The sequence below is a fragment of the Choloepus didactylus genome, chromosome 2 (assembly GCF_015220235.1).
Source record: "Choloepus didactylus isolate mChoDid1 chromosome 2, mChoDid1.pri, whole genome shotgun sequence".
Lineage (NCBI taxonomy): Eukaryota > Metazoa > Chordata > Mammalia > Pilosa > Megalonychidae > Choloepus > Choloepus didactylus.
In genome coordinates, this window is record NC_051308.1 from 238,022,118 (window position 1) to 238,040,568 (window position 18,451).

At 43.5% G+C, this 18,451-nt stretch overlaps 1 protein-coding gene across 1 annotated transcript in view; it reads left to right on the top strand.

The window, feature by feature from the left end:
• The first annotated feature begins 629 nt into the window (after positions 1–629).
• The window catches only part of LOC119514694 (serine/threonine-protein kinase mTOR-like), a 42,532-nt gene continuing 24,710 nt past the window's right edge, over positions 630–18,451 (top strand). The window contains exons 1-5 of the mRNA XM_037810478.1: positions 630–719; positions 2,628–2,803; positions 3,429–3,536; positions 12,010–12,131; positions 12,976–13,226. Coding sequence (XP_037666406.1) covers positions 12,089–12,131; positions 12,976–13,226 — 294 coding nt within the window. The 5' untranslated portion in view covers positions 630–719; positions 2,628–2,803; positions 3,429–3,536; positions 12,010–12,088. The remainder of the gene's footprint in view (positions 720–2,627; positions 2,804–3,428; positions 3,537–12,009; positions 12,132–12,975; positions 13,227–18,451) is intronic.

Here is an 18,451-nt window from a genome sequence, read left to right on the forward strand (position 1 = left end):
AATGTAGTCAAATTCTATTTTTACTGTTGAATTTTTGAAAATATCTTTAAACTATATGGTTGCTCTGACATTACAAGTAGCTCATTTAATTAGAAAGTGGTTATGATTTCTCGAGAATGATCTTGTGGGAGCAAAAAATTTTGAAAAATGAGAAAATTTAACTTTATGAACATTAAATTTAACAAAAGAGAATTCAGAGGGCCATACGTAGAGCCAGCTCGAAGATTCCGAGTGAGATGTTCGTCTCCGATTTCTCCCAGCCGCGGTCTCGAACCTTCACCTACCACCGCTTCGTCTGGTCCCGGAGAGCCCAAGAAAATGGACCGAACGCAAAGACACCCCAATGCAGAGGGGAATTTTAGTAGCAACACACCTAATGTGTGAGTGAAAGGGATTGAAGTCAATTCGCGACCGATTGGCTCTTCCGCGTGGACTTCAGACTCCTTTCGCCTGCCAATGGCCGCCTGGTTTGTCTATCGAACATTCCCCGCCCCCTGGAGAAGCCAGGTCCTGAGGCTTCATTTCTCCTTCATTACTATTGGACAGTGTTCCAGCCTATCTTCTTCTTCTACCTATCGATTGGTCTTCTGTGTTGGGAGCCCGCCCCCCGCCCCGCCCGGCTTAGAGGACAGCGGGGAAGGCGGGTGGCGGGGTTCGGGGCGTGAAGCGGCGGGAGTGGCGCTGGCGGCGGCAGCTGAGGCCTTGGCAGAAGCCGCGCGGTGAGTCTGGGGCCCGGCACCGACCCGTTCAGGGCCGCGGAATGTCCGGACCCACGGCCAGCCTGCTCCGTGTGGGGTCCCGGGAAGCCGCCTGTCGGGGACGCGGGAACCCCTTAGTACCGGCGACTCGCCTCTGGGCGCCCCCTGGGCCCTTGACCGCCCCCGGCGGGGCAGCGCCCACCTCCCGCGCGACCCCCAGCGCCCTCTGTCCCGCTGTGACTCCCAGGCGCCCGCCAGGCCTGCGGTCAACCCCGGTCCCGCTGAGGCGTCTGCGGGGCTCCTTGCCCTGCCACAGGCTCCCCTGCGGAGCCACCTACAAATCCGGGACCCTCCGCCTCGGAGAGGACGCCCTCAGTGTCAGCCGCTTGTCCCCACCCTGGGGACTTCTCAGGGACTCGGACCCGGAGCTGAGCTCGGTTCCTCCTCGGGTTTCATCCCCTCTGCCTTTCCCCCCTGCATCCCTAGTTTCATCCACCCAACTTTGACGGGCTTCTTTAAAAGACCCTTGGACATTTGACTTCAGGTAGTTTAACAACAGGCGGACGGACTGTGGGCCTGAGACCTTATAAAGAAACACTGGTCCTTTGCCACACACACACACACACACACACACACACACACACACACACACACACACACACTGTATGGTACTTTTCTTAGGAGGGCCTTGTGGTTTCTCTTCTGTAAAAATTGGCAATTCCTTCTGCAGTCTGCGTGTCACTGGAGTATTTGAAAGGTTTCCTAAGCAATTATTCTCTCTTATTTTTTACCCCTCATGTCACAAATGGGTTCAAAAAATAAGAATTTTGCATAATCAGTCTTATAGTACAATCTGGACATACCAAGATAGGTATATGTGTTATTCCCAAAGCAGTCTGTACTGAGTCCCACGGTGGCCACTTTATTGTGGTTGCCTGATCAGTTGTGTGCATAAGCTCATTGTGGGAAGGGGCAGTAAATAATTGAGGAATGAATGAATGATCTCAAGAATTAATCACTCTCTTTTAGCTTACATCTGAGAGGCTGGAATTCTATAGAACTGAACTGTCCAGTGCAACAGCCAGCAACCACAGCCAACTACTGAGCCCTTAAATTTGGCTAGTGTAAAATGTGCACTAGAATTTGGAGACTAACTACAAAAATAATGGAAAATAGATCAATAATTTGTTAGAATGTTAATATGTTGAAATGAAATTTTGGATATATTGGTTTAAATAAAATATATTATTAAAATTAAGTTCATTGGTTTCTTTCACTTTTTTTAATATGCTGCTAGGACATTTAGAATTACATTTGAAGACCATATTATATTTCTATTGGACAGGGCTGCTTTAGAAAAATCTCTCTCTCTTTAGGTTAAACTCCTTGAGGAAAGGGGCAGTCTTAGTCATTTTTTATTCTCTCCCATCCTCCCTAACTCTAGTACCTGGCACTGTGCCATGTGTATGGTAGTAATAATAAAAATAACTAACACTTATCGAGAACTCACTGTGTGTTTGGCACTGTTTTAAGCACTTTTTTTTTTTACATGTATTAACTGACTTGATCCTCACATCAACCCTATGAGTTAGGTACTGTTATCCTCATATTGTGATTGAGGAAATAGATGTAGAAATTTTCTGTGTTTTCTTCAAGGTATATAACTTTGGAACTGAATTCAAACCCAAGTAGTCAGGCTCCACAGCCCACACTTTGACTCACTGTGCTATGCTGCCTCTTTTAAACATCAATCACTGTTAAGTGAATGGTTTCTAGGTTTCCTACATTTTCCTCAGTGAAGTCTCCCAATCTTTTTGGAATCCCCTACCTGACCAAGGTATGGTGGAGATCATTGTTGAGGAACCAGGGACAATAAATTCATTGATCTAGGTCATTATTCAGAAAACTAAAGGAAGATTATCTCCAAAGAACCTCAGGGCAAGGTGCTTGGAACCGGACCTGCTGCCACCACCACAGCTACCATCACATCCAGCAATGTGAGCATTCTGCAGCAGTTTGCCAGTGGCCTGAAGAGCCAGAATGAGGAGACCAGGGCCAAAGCTGCCAAGGAGCTCCAACATTATGTCACCATGGAGCGCCGAGAGGTTGGAGTCTTCTGTGATTTGAGCAAGTGAGAGTGGGGTGTTTGGGCTAAATTGCCATCACTGTTTTAGATTCCTTTTGATAGCCAAGGAGGATTTGGAAAATGCCAAGATTCTGTTTTGGAAAAACTACCAACTTCTAATGTCCATAGAATGTATAGATTCCTTGCAGTGGTTTCACATTTCTGTGGCATTTGTGGTAACATTTTTGGAGTCAGAGTAGAGGCTGTTTCTTTTAATTTCTTCTTTTTCCCACCACATAGCAGACCCTCACTTCTTTCCTCCTGATTACAGTGGTTAGGATGGGTTGGGGAAGTTGATAGTCTGGGGCTGTCTAAGGAGAGACTTTACAGGAAGTCAGGGACAATGTCTTGTTCATCCTGGTACCCCAAGCACTAGGTAGAACCTAGGACAGGATGTTTCCTACCTTAGGATGGGTACTTAATAAAGATTTGTTAAATGAACAGATCAGTTATGAGTTCCGTTGGTGCAGTTTAAAGCTGTAGAAATGGGCAGTAGCTTTGTCTTCTTTTGTTTGAACTGTACCTGCCAACAACCTCTCTCTTCCAACAATCTTTGGAAGAGCTCACCCCTTACCAGGGGGACATTAGAAATTGTTCTTTTGCAGATGAGTCAGGAGGAGTCTACTTGCTTCTATGATCAGCTGAACCATCACATTTTGAATTGGTCTCCAGCTGAGAAGCCAACGAGAGGAAAGATGACATCTTGGCCATACGTAAGCATGGAGCCTCTGGTAACAGTAATGACCAGGAACAAATGTCCGCTCATCTTTGTGTCTGTTGCGCCCTGTGCCTGCCACTTAATATATGCTAGTTCCTATTTGTTTAATGAACTTTACGGAACTATGTGACTTTCAGTGCTCTTAAATTTTATGTCTTCATTCTAGCAGCAGTCCTGAGACATAAGCAAAGCAGTTGTTAGAGCTGAAAACTGAATCTCAGGACTGTTAAGTGGCTTTTCTAGGATCAGACGGTTTGCCAGAGCTGGACTTAGAAGCCAGCTTCCTTTCCACTCCCCCTTGCTGCTTTTCAGAGGCTCTCGTTTTTGTGTAGAGCAGGGTTTAGCAGAGTGCGGCTCAGAAATGGAGAGCTGTTAGAATGGCTTTCTTTGGTTGATTTAGGGGCATAGTTAATAAAGGAAATTGATTTTCAACTTCTAAGAACTAATAGTCCATTCTGTAACCTAGTTTGTATTCCTGTTTTCTTGGGAAAATAAATTATACTAAAATGAGATCTTTTTGCTTCATGAAAGTAGTTCTGGCACAAACATCAAATCTGTTGATAAAAATGAAAATTTGCTGCTTCCTTACTATCTGCAAATTGAAGTCTGTTCTCAAAGGAAAATGAAAGTATAACTCACCAACTTTCATTTCTAGGCAGTGTACTTTTCTGGAAAGCATGTGCCCCATCCTCACCTTTGCCTTCCTCTCTTTTCTAGCCAGCCTCATAGGAGTGGAAGGAGGGAATGCCACCCGAATCGGCAGGTCCGCTAACTACCTTTGGAACCTCCTCCCCTCCAATGACCTAGTCGTCATAGTAATGGCATCCAAGGCTATAGGCCTCCTGTCCTTGGTAGGGAAACTTTCACAGCTGAGTAAATGGAGTTTGAGGTGAAGCGAGCCCTGGAGTGGCTGGGTGCTGACCGCAGTGAGGGCTGGAGACATGCAGCCGTGAGTGCTTACGAGGGAAGGGCACAGCTAGGCCAGGCAATCAATGGTGACATGTTGGGGTCCCTCATGCATGTGCTCGGGTCCCTAAAAGGCAAAGGCACTGAGTTTCAAGGTGGATTTAGGTTCTGTTGTGAATCCATGTCTCCCTTTCAACCTGAGCTTAGTTTCTGAAGAGGAAACTTAAAGTTCTCTTCTTTATTGTCATTTGAGAGACAGCCTTACATTCAGGGCTTATTCTAACCTCTGGTTTTCTGGAATCAGAATTGCCTCCCAAGCAGAAGTCACCCTCAGCTATAGGGGAGAGAAGTCACAAGCCAAATTGTTTACAAATCCCCAGACAATTGTATCTTTATCTTTATCAAGATCTTTATCAGAGTCCCTCACATATACTATGGTGGGAATATGAAAGTACTAGAAGCATAAGTGGGTACCTTCTCTATCCCCACTAGGAGAGGTGGTCTCCCTTCTTCCAGCCTTTTTCTGTTTATTTTTTATGCATTTATTGATCAGTGGGTACCTTGCCAGATCCTCCTCTTTCTCAGTTGGCTGCTCTGCATTTGAGGGAGTGGGGGCTTCTTATCCCCTTCTTTCAGTGGCATGCGGGACACTGTTTACGAGTTCCGACTTGGCGGGCCTGGGCCAGGGGAACTGATCAGCCCCTAGGAAAGGTAGTGGGGCACGGGCGGTAGCGCCCTCCACGGCCCCCCGGGCCTGAGAAAGTGGAGCCGAATGCAGGCCCCATTTCCTCACCCCAAAGTACAACCGTTGGGGAGGGCTTGCCGGAGAAACCACCCCCCCCCCCCCCCCCCCCGTGCCTTACCCGCACCCTCCACCCTCTTCGTTACCATAGCAACTCCCGCCCTCCCCGTTGCCGGAGCAACTCCCGCCCCTTTTCAAACGACCTCCGCGCCCTCTCAGAACCAATCCAAGCCTTTAATCCCTACAGCTAGCCCGCCCCCTAAACCGCCCTATATAAGCTTGTACTCTCCCCTAATAAACTCTCTTGGCTTCATCACCCTCAAAGAAACGTGTCCCGCCTGTTTCCTCTCGCCGCCCTCCACACCTTGCACGCCACCGCCGGGGACCGGGCCCAGACCCCCGCCTCGCCCTCGCCTCCGGGAAAGAGCCCCCGCCGCTGGTACCCTCCGAGCAACGCCGAGAGCTGAGGGTTCAGCAACCGGCCGCCCCCCGACGCAGTAGACGCGACCGCAGTGGCACATCCTTGCCTCTTTTAGGGGCTCATCCATGCAAAGAGCTGGTTTGTTGGGCTAGGATTCCAGACCACGACATGGGGTAGAGCTTATTCTTAAGAGAGAGAATCTGGTAGTGACTGTGCTGGGGTCAGAAGCTTTAATCAGATCTTGTCCTGTCAGCTCGCTCTTCAGGAGGCAGCATATGAGGAAGGAGCATGGTACAGGGGAAGGACACACACTGGGACCTGGGTTCAAGTTTCGTTTTGTCACTTACTATCTCTGTAACTCAGGGCAAGCACTCTGACCTTCAGTTTCTTCCTCTGTCAGATGAAAATAATAGTAGGATTAAACATTGAACAGGATTATTCATTCATTCAACAAATATTTATTAAACATTTGCAGTATTCCAGGCAGAGCTCTAGGATGTCGGTATAGCCATATATAATACTTAAAAGATGTCTGCATTTCCAGAGCTTATGTTCTAACATTACAAGCATTCTATGTTTGTAAATCACCTAAAATAATGAAAACGAGTTGTTTGATCAATTTTACTTCCCTTTCTCTCTCCCGAGAACCTCTGCTAGCTACAGGTTAACTTCTAACCTTAGGAGCTGGGCAAGTTTTCTCCTTTCCTAATGTATAAAGGTTCTAGGATGACAAGAGACTGTACTTTTGAGAGAGCAAAACATCTCTAATATGGATAAGAGTTTTCAATTTGCCTTTTTCTCCCAGGTTCTGCTTCTCCATGAGCTGCCCATCAGTGTCCCCACCTTCTTCCAGCTAGTGCAGCCCTTCTTTGATAATATTTTGTGGCTGTGTGGGACCCCAAACAGGCCATCTGTGAGGGAGCTGTAGCTGCCCTTCGTGCCTGTCTGATTCTCACCACCCAACGTGAGCCGAAGGAGATTCAGAAGACTCAGTGGTACAGGATGAGGAGACAATTCCATTCCATCCACCTGGAAAGCACATTTACATAGATTGTCACCTACTCTATAGAGCCAGAATAGGCCCCTAGCCGTGGAGCAAGTATAACAATTCTATTTTCAAACAATCTTTTATGCTCAGTATGAATCAACAGTTATTTTATTGTATTTCATCAAAGCCAAGACCCATTCATAGCTACATCATTATTTTGTGTACCCCTAAGAATGACAATATGATTACAATTAAACTGTGACTTAGTACTTTCTTATCAGCAATTCTTATATACATCTCTCTCTTCAGAGATGCTAAAATACAGAAACATGGATGTCTTAGAATCAATGAAATACAGTTGCTGCTAACTTAAGGAAGTGCCAGTTCCCTCTCCCCTAGTATCATGAGTCCTGTGTTGACTGTTGCTGCCAAGGGAACTTCCTAATGAGCCTTGTGTTGCAAAAGGAGCCCCCACCATGGGACCTGGAGGCCTAGGTTCCATCTTGGCTTGTGGTGTGACCTTGGATAAGTTACCTAATTTCTTTGAGCCTCTGTTTTAATATGTCAATTAGGGGATGGTAATGGTATCTGCTTCATGGTGTTGGTTGTTGTGAGAACTGAAGCTAAATTAAATGAGAGGGAAAGCTACATAAATTAGTATTATTGATGACACTGGTGAAAGGCAGCAGCCCATATGACAGGAGGAGGTACAGGCTTGTGGTGACCCTGCCACTGAGCAGGCACTGCCCCTCCTCAGCACCCCCAATGGAGGGTCGGGCCTGTGCTCTTTCTAACTGTGGACACTGGGTCATTACAGAATTGTGATATTTCTACACAGCACACATTTGAAGAAGCAGAGAGAGGGTTTGATGAGCCCTTGGCCAAGGAGAAGGGCATGAATTGGGATGATCAGATCCATGGAGCCTTGCTGATCCTCAGCGAGCTGGAACAAATCAGCAGCATGGAGGGAGAGGTTAGACGCAACTCTGGAGGGGAGTCCAGAATGCTGCAGCTGGGTCCATCCACATGTCATTCTGTGTGCCAGGCCCTTGTTAGCAGTGAGCAAGACAAAGCAAGGTCCTTGTCCTCATGCAGCTGACATTTTGTAGGAGAAAAAAACAATAAACAAATAAGATAATTTTAGAGAGCAACAATTTCTATGAAAGAGAATAAAACAATAATGGGATAGAGAGAACCGGGAACCAGGGGTCTCCGGATAATTAGGGAAGACCCTCCCTGAGATGGTACCCCTGAGCTCAGACCCACATGACATGAAGGAGCCAGGCCTGCAGAGGGTTGGGGCAGTGTTTTGGGCCACAGCTTTGGGATGGGAGAGAGTGTGACAAGTTGCAGGATCACAAAGAAGGGAAGTGTTGCTGGTGCTGAGTGACCAGGGGAGAGGGAGGGAGGTAATGTCAGAGGGAGGATGGGACCAAATAAATAGGCCTCCAAGGTCCCGGTAAACACTGCCTTCTTTTCCAGTTTCAGGCTAAGCATGGAAATTGGCACTCAGGGCAATGCTGTGATGCTGCACAGTTTGAACAATTTTCTGTGAAATGAAAGTATCTGTGTCAAGGGAAGTTTTGAAAGCTTTTATATCCTCCTCAAATTGGATTTTTGGAGGATGAATTATTAAGGAGCCCTTTGAAAAAGGGCTGGTCAGTTTATTAGAGTCTGAGAAAATTCCCTGCCTAAGTATTGTTTCTTCCCACTTTTCTGGGGAGAAGAGACCAGAATATCCTTAGCAAGATGCCAGCATGTGGCTGCCCATGATCGTCACTGCTGTGATCTTAGATGTCCCCTAGTCCCAGCAATTTGCCTGTCAGCTCTCCCAGGCCAAGCAGGGAGTCCTGGGAGGCAATAGACCTAGGCAGCCAGCCCCCTGCTGTTTCTTCTTGGCTCAGTCGGTGGTGCTCTTCTGCCTCAGTTAGTACAAAACCAGGCCTCCCCCACCCCCTGCAAGGTTCTGGGGATACCATGATCCTAGAGATGAAGAGTTACCACCCTCCACTTTGAAATCGTTGCATTTCAGGGTTGGACAAATTCATTTCTCTACAGACTCCATAGAGCCCAGATTGAAGCCGCTTGTAAGTAAAGGTGTTTTTTCCCCCATTTATGTAGCATCTGAGGGAAGAAATGGAAGAAATCACACAGCAGCAGCTGGTACATGACAAGCACTGCAAAGATTTCATGGACTTTGGGGTGAAACCTCATCACATTATCCCCTTCACCAGTTTCCAGGCTGTACAGCCCCAGCAGTCAAATCCCTTAGTGGGGCTGCTGGGGTACACCTCCCATCAAGGCATCTTGGGATTTGGAACCTCCCCCAGTCCAGCTAAACCTACCCTGGTGGACAGCCGGTGTTGCAGAGACTTGATGGAGGAGAAATTTGATCAGGTAAATGGTGAGAGGCCCTCCTCCTCTGCTCCCAGGCAACAAACCTCACTTTCCTCTGCCAACCCTTTATCCTTCCTCTCTCAGGTGTGCCAGTGGGTACTGAAATGCAGGAATAGCAAGAACTCGCTGATCAAATGACTCCTTAATTTGTTGCCCCACTTGGCTGCATTCCGACCTTCTGCCTTCACAGGTGAGGATGTCCACAGGAGACACCTTTACCCATTTAAGTTTATATTTAAACTGAGAAGAAGTGATTTCAAAAAGTTCTGTCTGCTTCTCATTTGAACCAATGCCAACTAAGAGATTATTCTCTGATTTCTTTGCCTCATGCCAAAGTGCAGTGGTACCTAGCTCAGGTTTTCTGTTAATGTCCGAGGCAGCCGACACAGGAATGATCTGAATGGGTGGGCAGAGTGGCAGTTCTCAGCTGAGCAAGTTCTAGTTTATGGAAGCCAACAAGTTCATGAATGGACTTAAAGGAGACCAAAGAGAGGCTGATTTAGATACTGTGCAACATCCTGTCTGTGGGGCAGAGAGACTTGTAGACTGTCCTGCTTCTGCCCCTGAGGTGGTCACTGGTCCACCTCCCCACTCACAGGAAGGAAGAACTGGATGTTTCAGAGGCAGATTCCATTGGCAATAGGCTGTGGATTCCCATATTCCCTTCCATGTCCTTGGTGGGCCATGTGAATGCCCCTAAATCTGGCCCAATATTGGCTTAAGGCTGGCACAGATAGTGGGCCATGAGGCCTTCCCAGGTTGCTCCAGCTGGAAATGTTCTTTCCCTCTTCCTTTATAGCCGTCAGCTATGGAAAGGCTTTGGCGGGAAATCTGGGGTGAATCCTGCCTCTTTCACCATGAGATTCTGAACAGGTTATTTGACCTTCGTGGGCCTCCACGTCCTCACTTGTAAAATTAGAATAATGATCCCTGCCTCACAAGATGAATTGCACTAATGCCTAAGCACCTACTAAAGGGCCTGGCACAGAGTAAGTCCCAAGAAAAGGAAACCATTGTTATATTATTACTGCCTCCTACACCTACTTCAAATCCATATGGAAATAAGGTAGAGGCAGAAGTTATAATATTAGAGTTGCCTGTTCATACTGACCTAATGTCCTTGTCTTAGCTCCCACTCAGAGAGTGTGGAGACCCTGTTTTTGGTGCACCTGCCTGTGCTTAGTGAGCCCTCAGTACTGAGTGAGAGCCAGGAACATAAGTGGAAGGGCAGCCTGATGCTCAGCAGATGCCCTTCCCCAGCACACAGACTCATTTCACACCACACGTCCGAGCAGGGTAACTAGCCGGTGAAGTGTTGAGTGCACTGTGTGTAAGAGGTAGAATGTGATGAGTAAGGACAAAGCAATTAGCCACAGAAAATCACTGAAGCAGAGAGAAAGGATATAATGAAAATCACCCATATTTTTTCAATTTTCCATTCTTTCCACCTGGTACCCAGCAATTTTCTCTTTTTTAATGACCAGATATGCCTCTGCTCAGTAGAGCTCTAAATGATCTTGCGTTGAAAGTCTGTGGTTCAAGAAAAACTAATAACTAGGCCAAATGTGATCAAAATCTCGCATGTTGTAAGAGCAGTTAGCTGTAAGTGCAGAAGGCTGTCTAGCAGCAGGCTGCAAAGGCTCAGGGGGCCCCTAGCTTTATCCTTTTGATGTGGGTTTTTGTGTGTTATTAAATAACATGCTAAAATATGTAACTGCACTTCAGCCTGGTCATTAGCCGTAAATATATATCTCACTGGGAAAGTGCCACTTGTTCAAAGCTTGCAGTTGGGAGGTCACTGCTTGAACTTCCTAATGATGAAAGCTTTTGGACTATCAAAAATACCCTAAGCTTGGGTTGAAACTTCTAACAACCTCAGATTCCTAATCTCTTAGAATACTAAATCTAGAAAAGGAAATTAGGCTCTCGATTCGAGCTCATTTCATGCTGGAATGCTCACCCCTACAACAAGGCTGTTCTCCATGTTGATTCACTTTAATTTTAGGCTTGTATCACTTTGGTCTGCCTGTTTTCAGTGCCTTCCTAATCTAAGTCAACTTTCATCATCGTTCGCCTGTATGAGCTGTAGGAGAAGACATCTCTTGTTAGAGTAAATGCAGGGATGTATCTGTCTGTCTAGAAATCTGGTTTGCTCTCTCCTGAATTGTGGTTCTGGTAATCCTCCAGACCCCTAACTTTCTAGTGGTGATGCAGTCTTGCCTTCTCTCTGATGTTTGTGCCAATAGTGCACAGACTTGGGGTCAGTGTCTGTGCAAGAGAAGTAGAGGAGGAGAAGTGACAATCAGGAAATCCTGTCCTTCAGAGGAGTAATAACCTTTAACTGAAATTGCCCAAGAACTGTCCATCCATGCACATTGGCTTATATAAATCTAATGAAACTTAAAGAAAACCATAATGTGCTCATTTGCTGGTGTTTTAAGGATGTCCGTTAGAATAAGCATGTTATCTCTGCTCATTAAGATCTAGTCGGATCTTATTGATATGATCCTTAATTATTTTGGTTTATCTAGATTTGCCCCAAACAGCTACTGAGTATCAGCATTTCTGTCAACATCTTAGCTGATCTGATTGTTCTCTGATTCGTCACTACTTGTAGGCCCTCTTTGAGATTTGCTATCGGGACAGATTTTTTCGTTCAGAGAGCCCTCCTCTCATTCCTCATTTCTGTAAAACCCTGCTCACCACTATCCCTGTTGGTTTTCTGTCTTCCAAGACTGTGTGTGCTACACTTAAGAGCTATGCTTTAGAGAGGACTGTGGAACCTTGGGATGCTGTGAAAGGAAGAGAAGGGGCTGGTGTCAAACAGTTTTTTCTTCCAGTCGCAGTTCTATCCAAGACTGTTCTGTTAGCTGCAGAGGTGCCCTCTGCTTGTGGAGCATCTAGTGGTAGAGTCCTGGTTCTTTCCCCTGGTTCCCTGCCACATTTTCCCTTTTGACTCACAATCCCTCTCTAGAATTTCCTCTGTCATCATGAGCCTTTCTTCTTCCCTACAGATTTTGACAGAGCTGGAGCACAGTGGCATTGGAAGAATCAAAGAGCAGAGTGCCCGCATGCTGGGGCACCTGGTCTCCAATGCCCCCGACTCATGCACCCCTACATGGAGCCTGTTCTGAAGGTAAATACACAACAGACAGAAAGACTGGCACTTCCTCTTGGAAGTGTCAGCTCATTTTGGGAAGAGTGGGGTATTCAGTGCTCACTGGTACTCTGAATAGTGAATCATTTCTATGGTCCTCACCCAGAGACAAGGACCACCTCAAGTACTTTCAGTTAAAGAATACCTAGAGTTCACCAGCTACAGGAAAGTGCTCCATTTATAAGAGATAAGAAATGATGCTTAAAGCACAGCATCAGATGTGCTTGGAAAGGAGAAGGAGGTGGATTGTGGTCTATAGTGTTATCCTGTCAGGCCCTTGGCTGTCAGCGCTGCCAGGCAGGCGCATCTCTGAACCGATTCCAGTTCTTATGCTCCCGGCTGCACTCATAATACCTGCAGCCAGCACCCATGAGACCCTGTTCAGGTTAGGGAACATCTGCCCACTAACTTGTCTGAATGCCCAAGGGGATCACACAGCTGCTGAAAGATGTTTACTTAAATTCCCTTTACTTTCATTTGGGAGAGTACTTATTTTTATTAATGGTTTCAGTTACAATATTGTGAATTATAATAGTAAAAAGTAAAGTTAAACATAGCAGTTTAAAGAAAACCTATTATATACTGTTTTAGGGTTTTGTGGGTTGGGTACTAGAAAAACCAAAAACCCTCTAGTCCTGGAAGGTAGAGCTATTCACTGGGTGAGAATATACCCTGTGTCCCAATGGTGTCAGAACACACCAGGGAGAAAGACAGGAGTGCTCACCTCTGTCAGGAGTTTTTTGTGTGTTGTTAACTGTGCTCTCCCTAAAGTCAGAGTAGGGTCATGTGTACCTCGTGACCTGTCCCCGTTGTACTTTCTTAGCTGACTACAGCACGAGTGAGATGCTGGTCAACATGGGAAACCTGCCTCTGGACGAGTTCTACCCCGCTGTCTCCATGGTGGCCCTGATGCGGATCTTCCGAGACCAGTCCCTCTCTCACCACCACACCGTGGTTGTTCAGGCCATCACCTTCATCTTCAAGTCCCTGGGGCTCAAGTGTGTGCAGTTCCTGCCCCAGGTCATGCCCACGTTCCTTAATGTAATTCGGGTCTGCGACGGGGCCATCCGTGAAGTAAGTAGCTAAACCCCAACCCGTGCTCTTCTCTCTCTGCACCATATGCACTCAGAAGATTCTCCCTATCTCAGCATCCTGATCATGTGCTCTGCTTGCTCCCGAGCTAATGCCTTTCTCCCCCTTAAATTCTGACAGTGACGTGTACGGGTTTAATAAGCTCAGTCCAATTTTCTGGCTTATCCCTTCAACATGCCTAAAAGATGGATGCCCTGGGGGGAAGGAAAGCACTGTCAGTCTCAGGAATCTACAGTTCAATCCAGTTGTCTGAGAATGTCCTTCACTCTGGATTTCTGGTTGCTTCACGATTAGATTTAATTTGAACATTTCTGGTGAGATTACTGCATTTGAAATTGCCTACTTCTTACTGTATCTCAAAATGTCAGTTTGTCCCATTACTGTCGACGCTAAAAGTTTCTGCAGGTAGTTGTAACCCGTCATATCTCCCCATTGTCATTAAGAAGGAATCTGTGGGGTGATACTTTGAGACTGTGTGACTGTTCTCTTCCCCAACTACTTTTCACTCAATGATTTTAGCATCCATGATGATCGTTGCCTGAATCAGTTATCAATTTGTAGTTCCAAAATGATGCCTTTCTAGTTCTATCGCTCATTCTACTTTTTTAACTGGCATTTTTCTGTAAAAAAGAGCTTTTCTCTCTTTTGCCCAATTTCTTTTTCTTTCTCTCTTTCTTTTTGTTGAGTATCATTGTAGAGTTATGGATTTTTAAAAATTCAATGTGTTATAATCCACTATCATCTTCAATTTTTTTTAACTTTTTATGTGGAAATACTTTCAAACTTAAACCAAAAAATTGCAGGAATAAGACTAGTATAAAGAACGCTTATCGACTTTTTACTCAGATTCAACTTTTGTTAACATTTTTCCTCAGTTCCTTCAACATTTGTGCCTTCTCTGTATACACTGTATATTTACATAATATTTTTTCCTATACCTTAAGAGTAAGTTGCGTACATCATGGCACTCTATCCATAAATGCTTCAGTTCATATTTCCCAAGAATAGGGATATGCTCTGACATAATCACAACACAGTTTTCAGACTCAGTAGATTTAACACATGGATATGATATTTTAATCTACTGCCTGTATTCTAACTTTGCCAATTGATCCAATAATGTCCTATAAGCATTCTCTCTCCTCCGATTTAGAATCCAGTCTAGGATCAGGTATTGCTTGTTAGGCATTATTCTTTCTGCTCAACCTGTCCCATGTTTGGCCAATGGGAATCCCTTCAAGCTGTTGCTTGTGTCCTTGTGACATGCCCCATGAGTCTCTGAGCACATGCTTGCTCTTTTATGTTCCCAGGCTTATCTTATGCTTTCCCTACTCCAGACCTGGAACAGCCATTTTTTCGGAGGCTTTGTTAATTTTAGCAGGGAAAGATATTTAGAAACCAAGATCTGGATACTAGGGAAGATCATTTGACTGATGTGTTGTTGCTTCGAGGCCCTTTCAGTGGGAGAGCTAGAAAAAACATAATAAAAAAAATAATGCCTTCATACAGATTTCTAATTCAAACCAGTACCACGGGATTCTTCCTTACCTCCTCACAGTTCATGTTTGTGTCTCTGCTCTCCCCTCGTGAGAGCTGTGGATCCCACAAACACATTTGCTCGTTCGCCCTAAACCACACAGAATCTGCAGAGTGCATCCATGGTTACCCATACTGCTACCAACCACAAACCTCCTGTTCTTAGAAATATATTCCCCCAGCAGGGTACAGTCAGAGGACTGGGCTTAAAAGATACTTGAATTGTTTTTCCCTTTCTGATCAGATTATCAGTTTGATGCACATTTAGAAGGGGTAGTATGATTTTAGAAATTGCATTTTCTCCTTCATGTCTGGCATATAGAAGTGCAGTTTATTTTTGTATATTATATTAATAAGTAGCAACCACATTGAATCCTCTTGCTGATTCTAATAATTTACCTGTCAGTTTTCTCAGGTTTTCATTCTAGATAATGACATAGTCTGTAAAAAAAAATGAAAGACTTTTTTTGTTTGTTTGTTTGAATCTATAAACTTTATTACTTATCTTTAACTTCATTCCTGAGAACCACAGCACAGTGTTGACTAGACTCAGTAGAGTGGAGATCTTTTAATCTTGTGTCTGATTTTAATGGGACTGCTGTTAATATTTCACCATTAAGTATAATGTTTGCTGTAGGTTGGATGGATAGCTTGTTGATTATACAAATCCCCTATAGCCGTAGTTTGCTGGAGTTTTTATCATGAATGAGTATGGAATTTTTCAAATGCTTTTTCTTTATCCATTGTGATGATCATTTGGTTTTCTCTTTCCTTGTGTTCATATTTTGAATTACACTGGTATGTGTTCTAAAGTTAAAACATCCTTGCATTGTTATGTTAAAAGCACCTTGGTCATGAAGTATTTTTAATTCATTGATTTCTTATCTAGTATTTAATTTAAAATTTTTGAATCTATGTTCTTAAATGGAATTAGCCTATAATTTTTTTCACTACAGGCTCAAACATCTGTTCAGCTTTTCTGTTTCTTCTTAAGATAGTTTTGGTCACATTTTTCTAGGAATTATTCATTTTATCTAAATGATAGCAAATGTTGGCATGAATTTGTTTACACTATTCTCTTATATTTTAATTTTTTAAAAACATGTTTATGAGAAATTTATCTATAGTATTTTTCTTTTTCAAACAACCAACTTTCCATTGTTGGTATTTTCAGTTTTATCTTTGTTTCCTATTTCAATTATCTGCTCTTATCTTCATTATAACTTTCTGTTTTCTTCTGCTTTTTTTTTTATTAACTTCCTATGTTGGAATTTTGACTTGTTAATTTTAAGTCTCTTCTTTTCTGATGTAATCTGTTAAGGCTACAAATCGCAAGTGTTGCTAGCTGCATTCCAAAACTCAGGTTTTATTTACTGAGATATAATTCACCTACCATAAAATCTCCCCTCTTAAGTGTAAAGTTCAGTTATTTTTAATGTATTTACAAAGTTGGGAAACCGTCATCACACTCTAATTTTAGAAAATTTCCATCACCTCAGAAGGAAAGCTCAAGCCTCTTTAGTCATTCCTGTTCCTACTCCAACCATAGGCACCTACTACTCTACTTTCTGTCTCTCTGGAGTTGCCTTTTCCACACATTACACATAAACAGAATCAAGTACCATGTAGTCTTTTGTGTCTGCCTTCTTTCATGTAACAAAGTTTTTGAGGTGCATCTATGTTGTAGCATGTAGCAATAGTTCATTTCTTTTAATTGCTGAATAATGATACTGTATTTTCATTGTTGGTTAGAAAGAAATATTTTACTGTTTGTTATGGTTTCTTCTTTCACCCTTAACTTATTTAGGAGTGATACCATGGAAATATTGGAATTAGTTGGTTTATCTATACCATGAGATATCTATTTCTCTTTCTATCTGTCCCTCTTTTCTTTCCCATACCATGTATTTGTGGAAGAAACCAGATCGTTTGTTCCATAGATTTTCCCATTCTGGATTTGACTGATGGAATCATCCAGGTACCTTTTAACTTCCTGTAAACTGGTGAGATTTAAAAGCTTGATTAGATTCAGTTCCATTCCTTTGGCAAGAAATACTTCCTAGATATTGCTGGAAACTTCCTATTTCAACATAATAGGAAGCAAATATTTTTTACACCATCTACTTACAAAGGGGTAAGTTGGTTCAGGTGCTGTGATCCTATCTATTATAAAGTTCCTCATCATTCTTTCTTCTAATTGTTTTAGAGTCCATTCATAACTGTTTCCAAGATCCATTATTTCATTAGGGACTATAACATAATGATTTTCTAATTCTTTCATTGCTTCTAGATTTATTAGCTAGAAATCACCTATAAAGAACTTTGTATCATAAACTAGATAATTTGAAATACAGTTCATGCAGGAAAGGCAGAATAAATGCAAATGCATGGTTCTTTCCCTTTTTCAGTTTTTCAAAATAAGGGGTCATGGCTCTGGCAACCTCTTAAAGATAACCAAGGTGCACACACATCCCCTCCTCGCTTTTTTTTTAAGTATCATTACTAACTCATGGACTTATGTATGTCTGGTGTGTTTCACTTTGTTGTGGGTACATTCACTTTGTTCTTTTTCACAATCTCATGACCACTGTCAACCTGACTTATTATGTCCTTTCTACAGAGCACAGTAGTCTTACTCTGATTACCTTCTTTCTTTCTCTCAGGAAAAAAAGATGATCAAATACATGTCACATAAACCTGGCACAGCCACTTCTTCAAGGGGCTCTGGTTTCTTTCAGTGAGGGATGGTATTTAGTGCCCACAGTTTTTGTTGGGTGTTCATTGCTATTGCAGTATCATTATTTCTAGATCTTTTCTAGTGAAGAAAACTAAAAATATGTAATTTTTTTATACGAAATTTTATTTTGAGATAAATTCATACTTACAGGAACAGTTGCAAAAACAGTACAAACCCCATACATAGAACTCCAGCATACCCCAACCCCCCTCCCCCGATACCCCAATCCACCACCTTTAACATCCTGTCACACTACCATTTCTTTCTGTCTTTCCCTCCCTCCCTGCCTCCCTCTCTCCCTCCCTATCATCCATCATCTATTGCTCTGTCTTCTGAACATATGAGAGCTAGCTGCACACATCCTTAAAAAAACAATATAATTCACATATGCATTTCCCATGAACAAGAACATTCTTTTATGCAATCCCATTAAACGCAGCTAAGTTCAAGAAATTCAACTTTGATACAAAGCTGACATTCTATATTACCTTTTTTTTTTTTCTTATGTCCCATCTGTGTCCCTTTGAGCCTCCTCTCCTCCGTCCTCAGATCCCATCCAGGATCATCCTTGGCATTTAATTGTCATCTATTTAGACTGTCTTTTTTTTTTTTTTCAATTGTGGAAACATATATACAGCCTAAATATTCCCATTCCTCCCCTTCCCTAGCATTCCATTAGTGGGATTAATCACATTTAGAATGTTGCGATGCTGTCACCTTCCCACCATCCTTTTCTAGAAGTTTCCCTTCACCCAAAACAGAAACCCTACATTCATTTCTTAACTCCCCATTGCCCCTTCCCCCACTTCTCAGAACCCCTACTCTACTTTTCATCTCTATGGTCATATTCTCTGATACTTTCTTTGTGTTTACCATGGGGCTTAAATTTAACATCTTAAATCTATAACAATCTTGTTTTTCTTTGATAGTAACT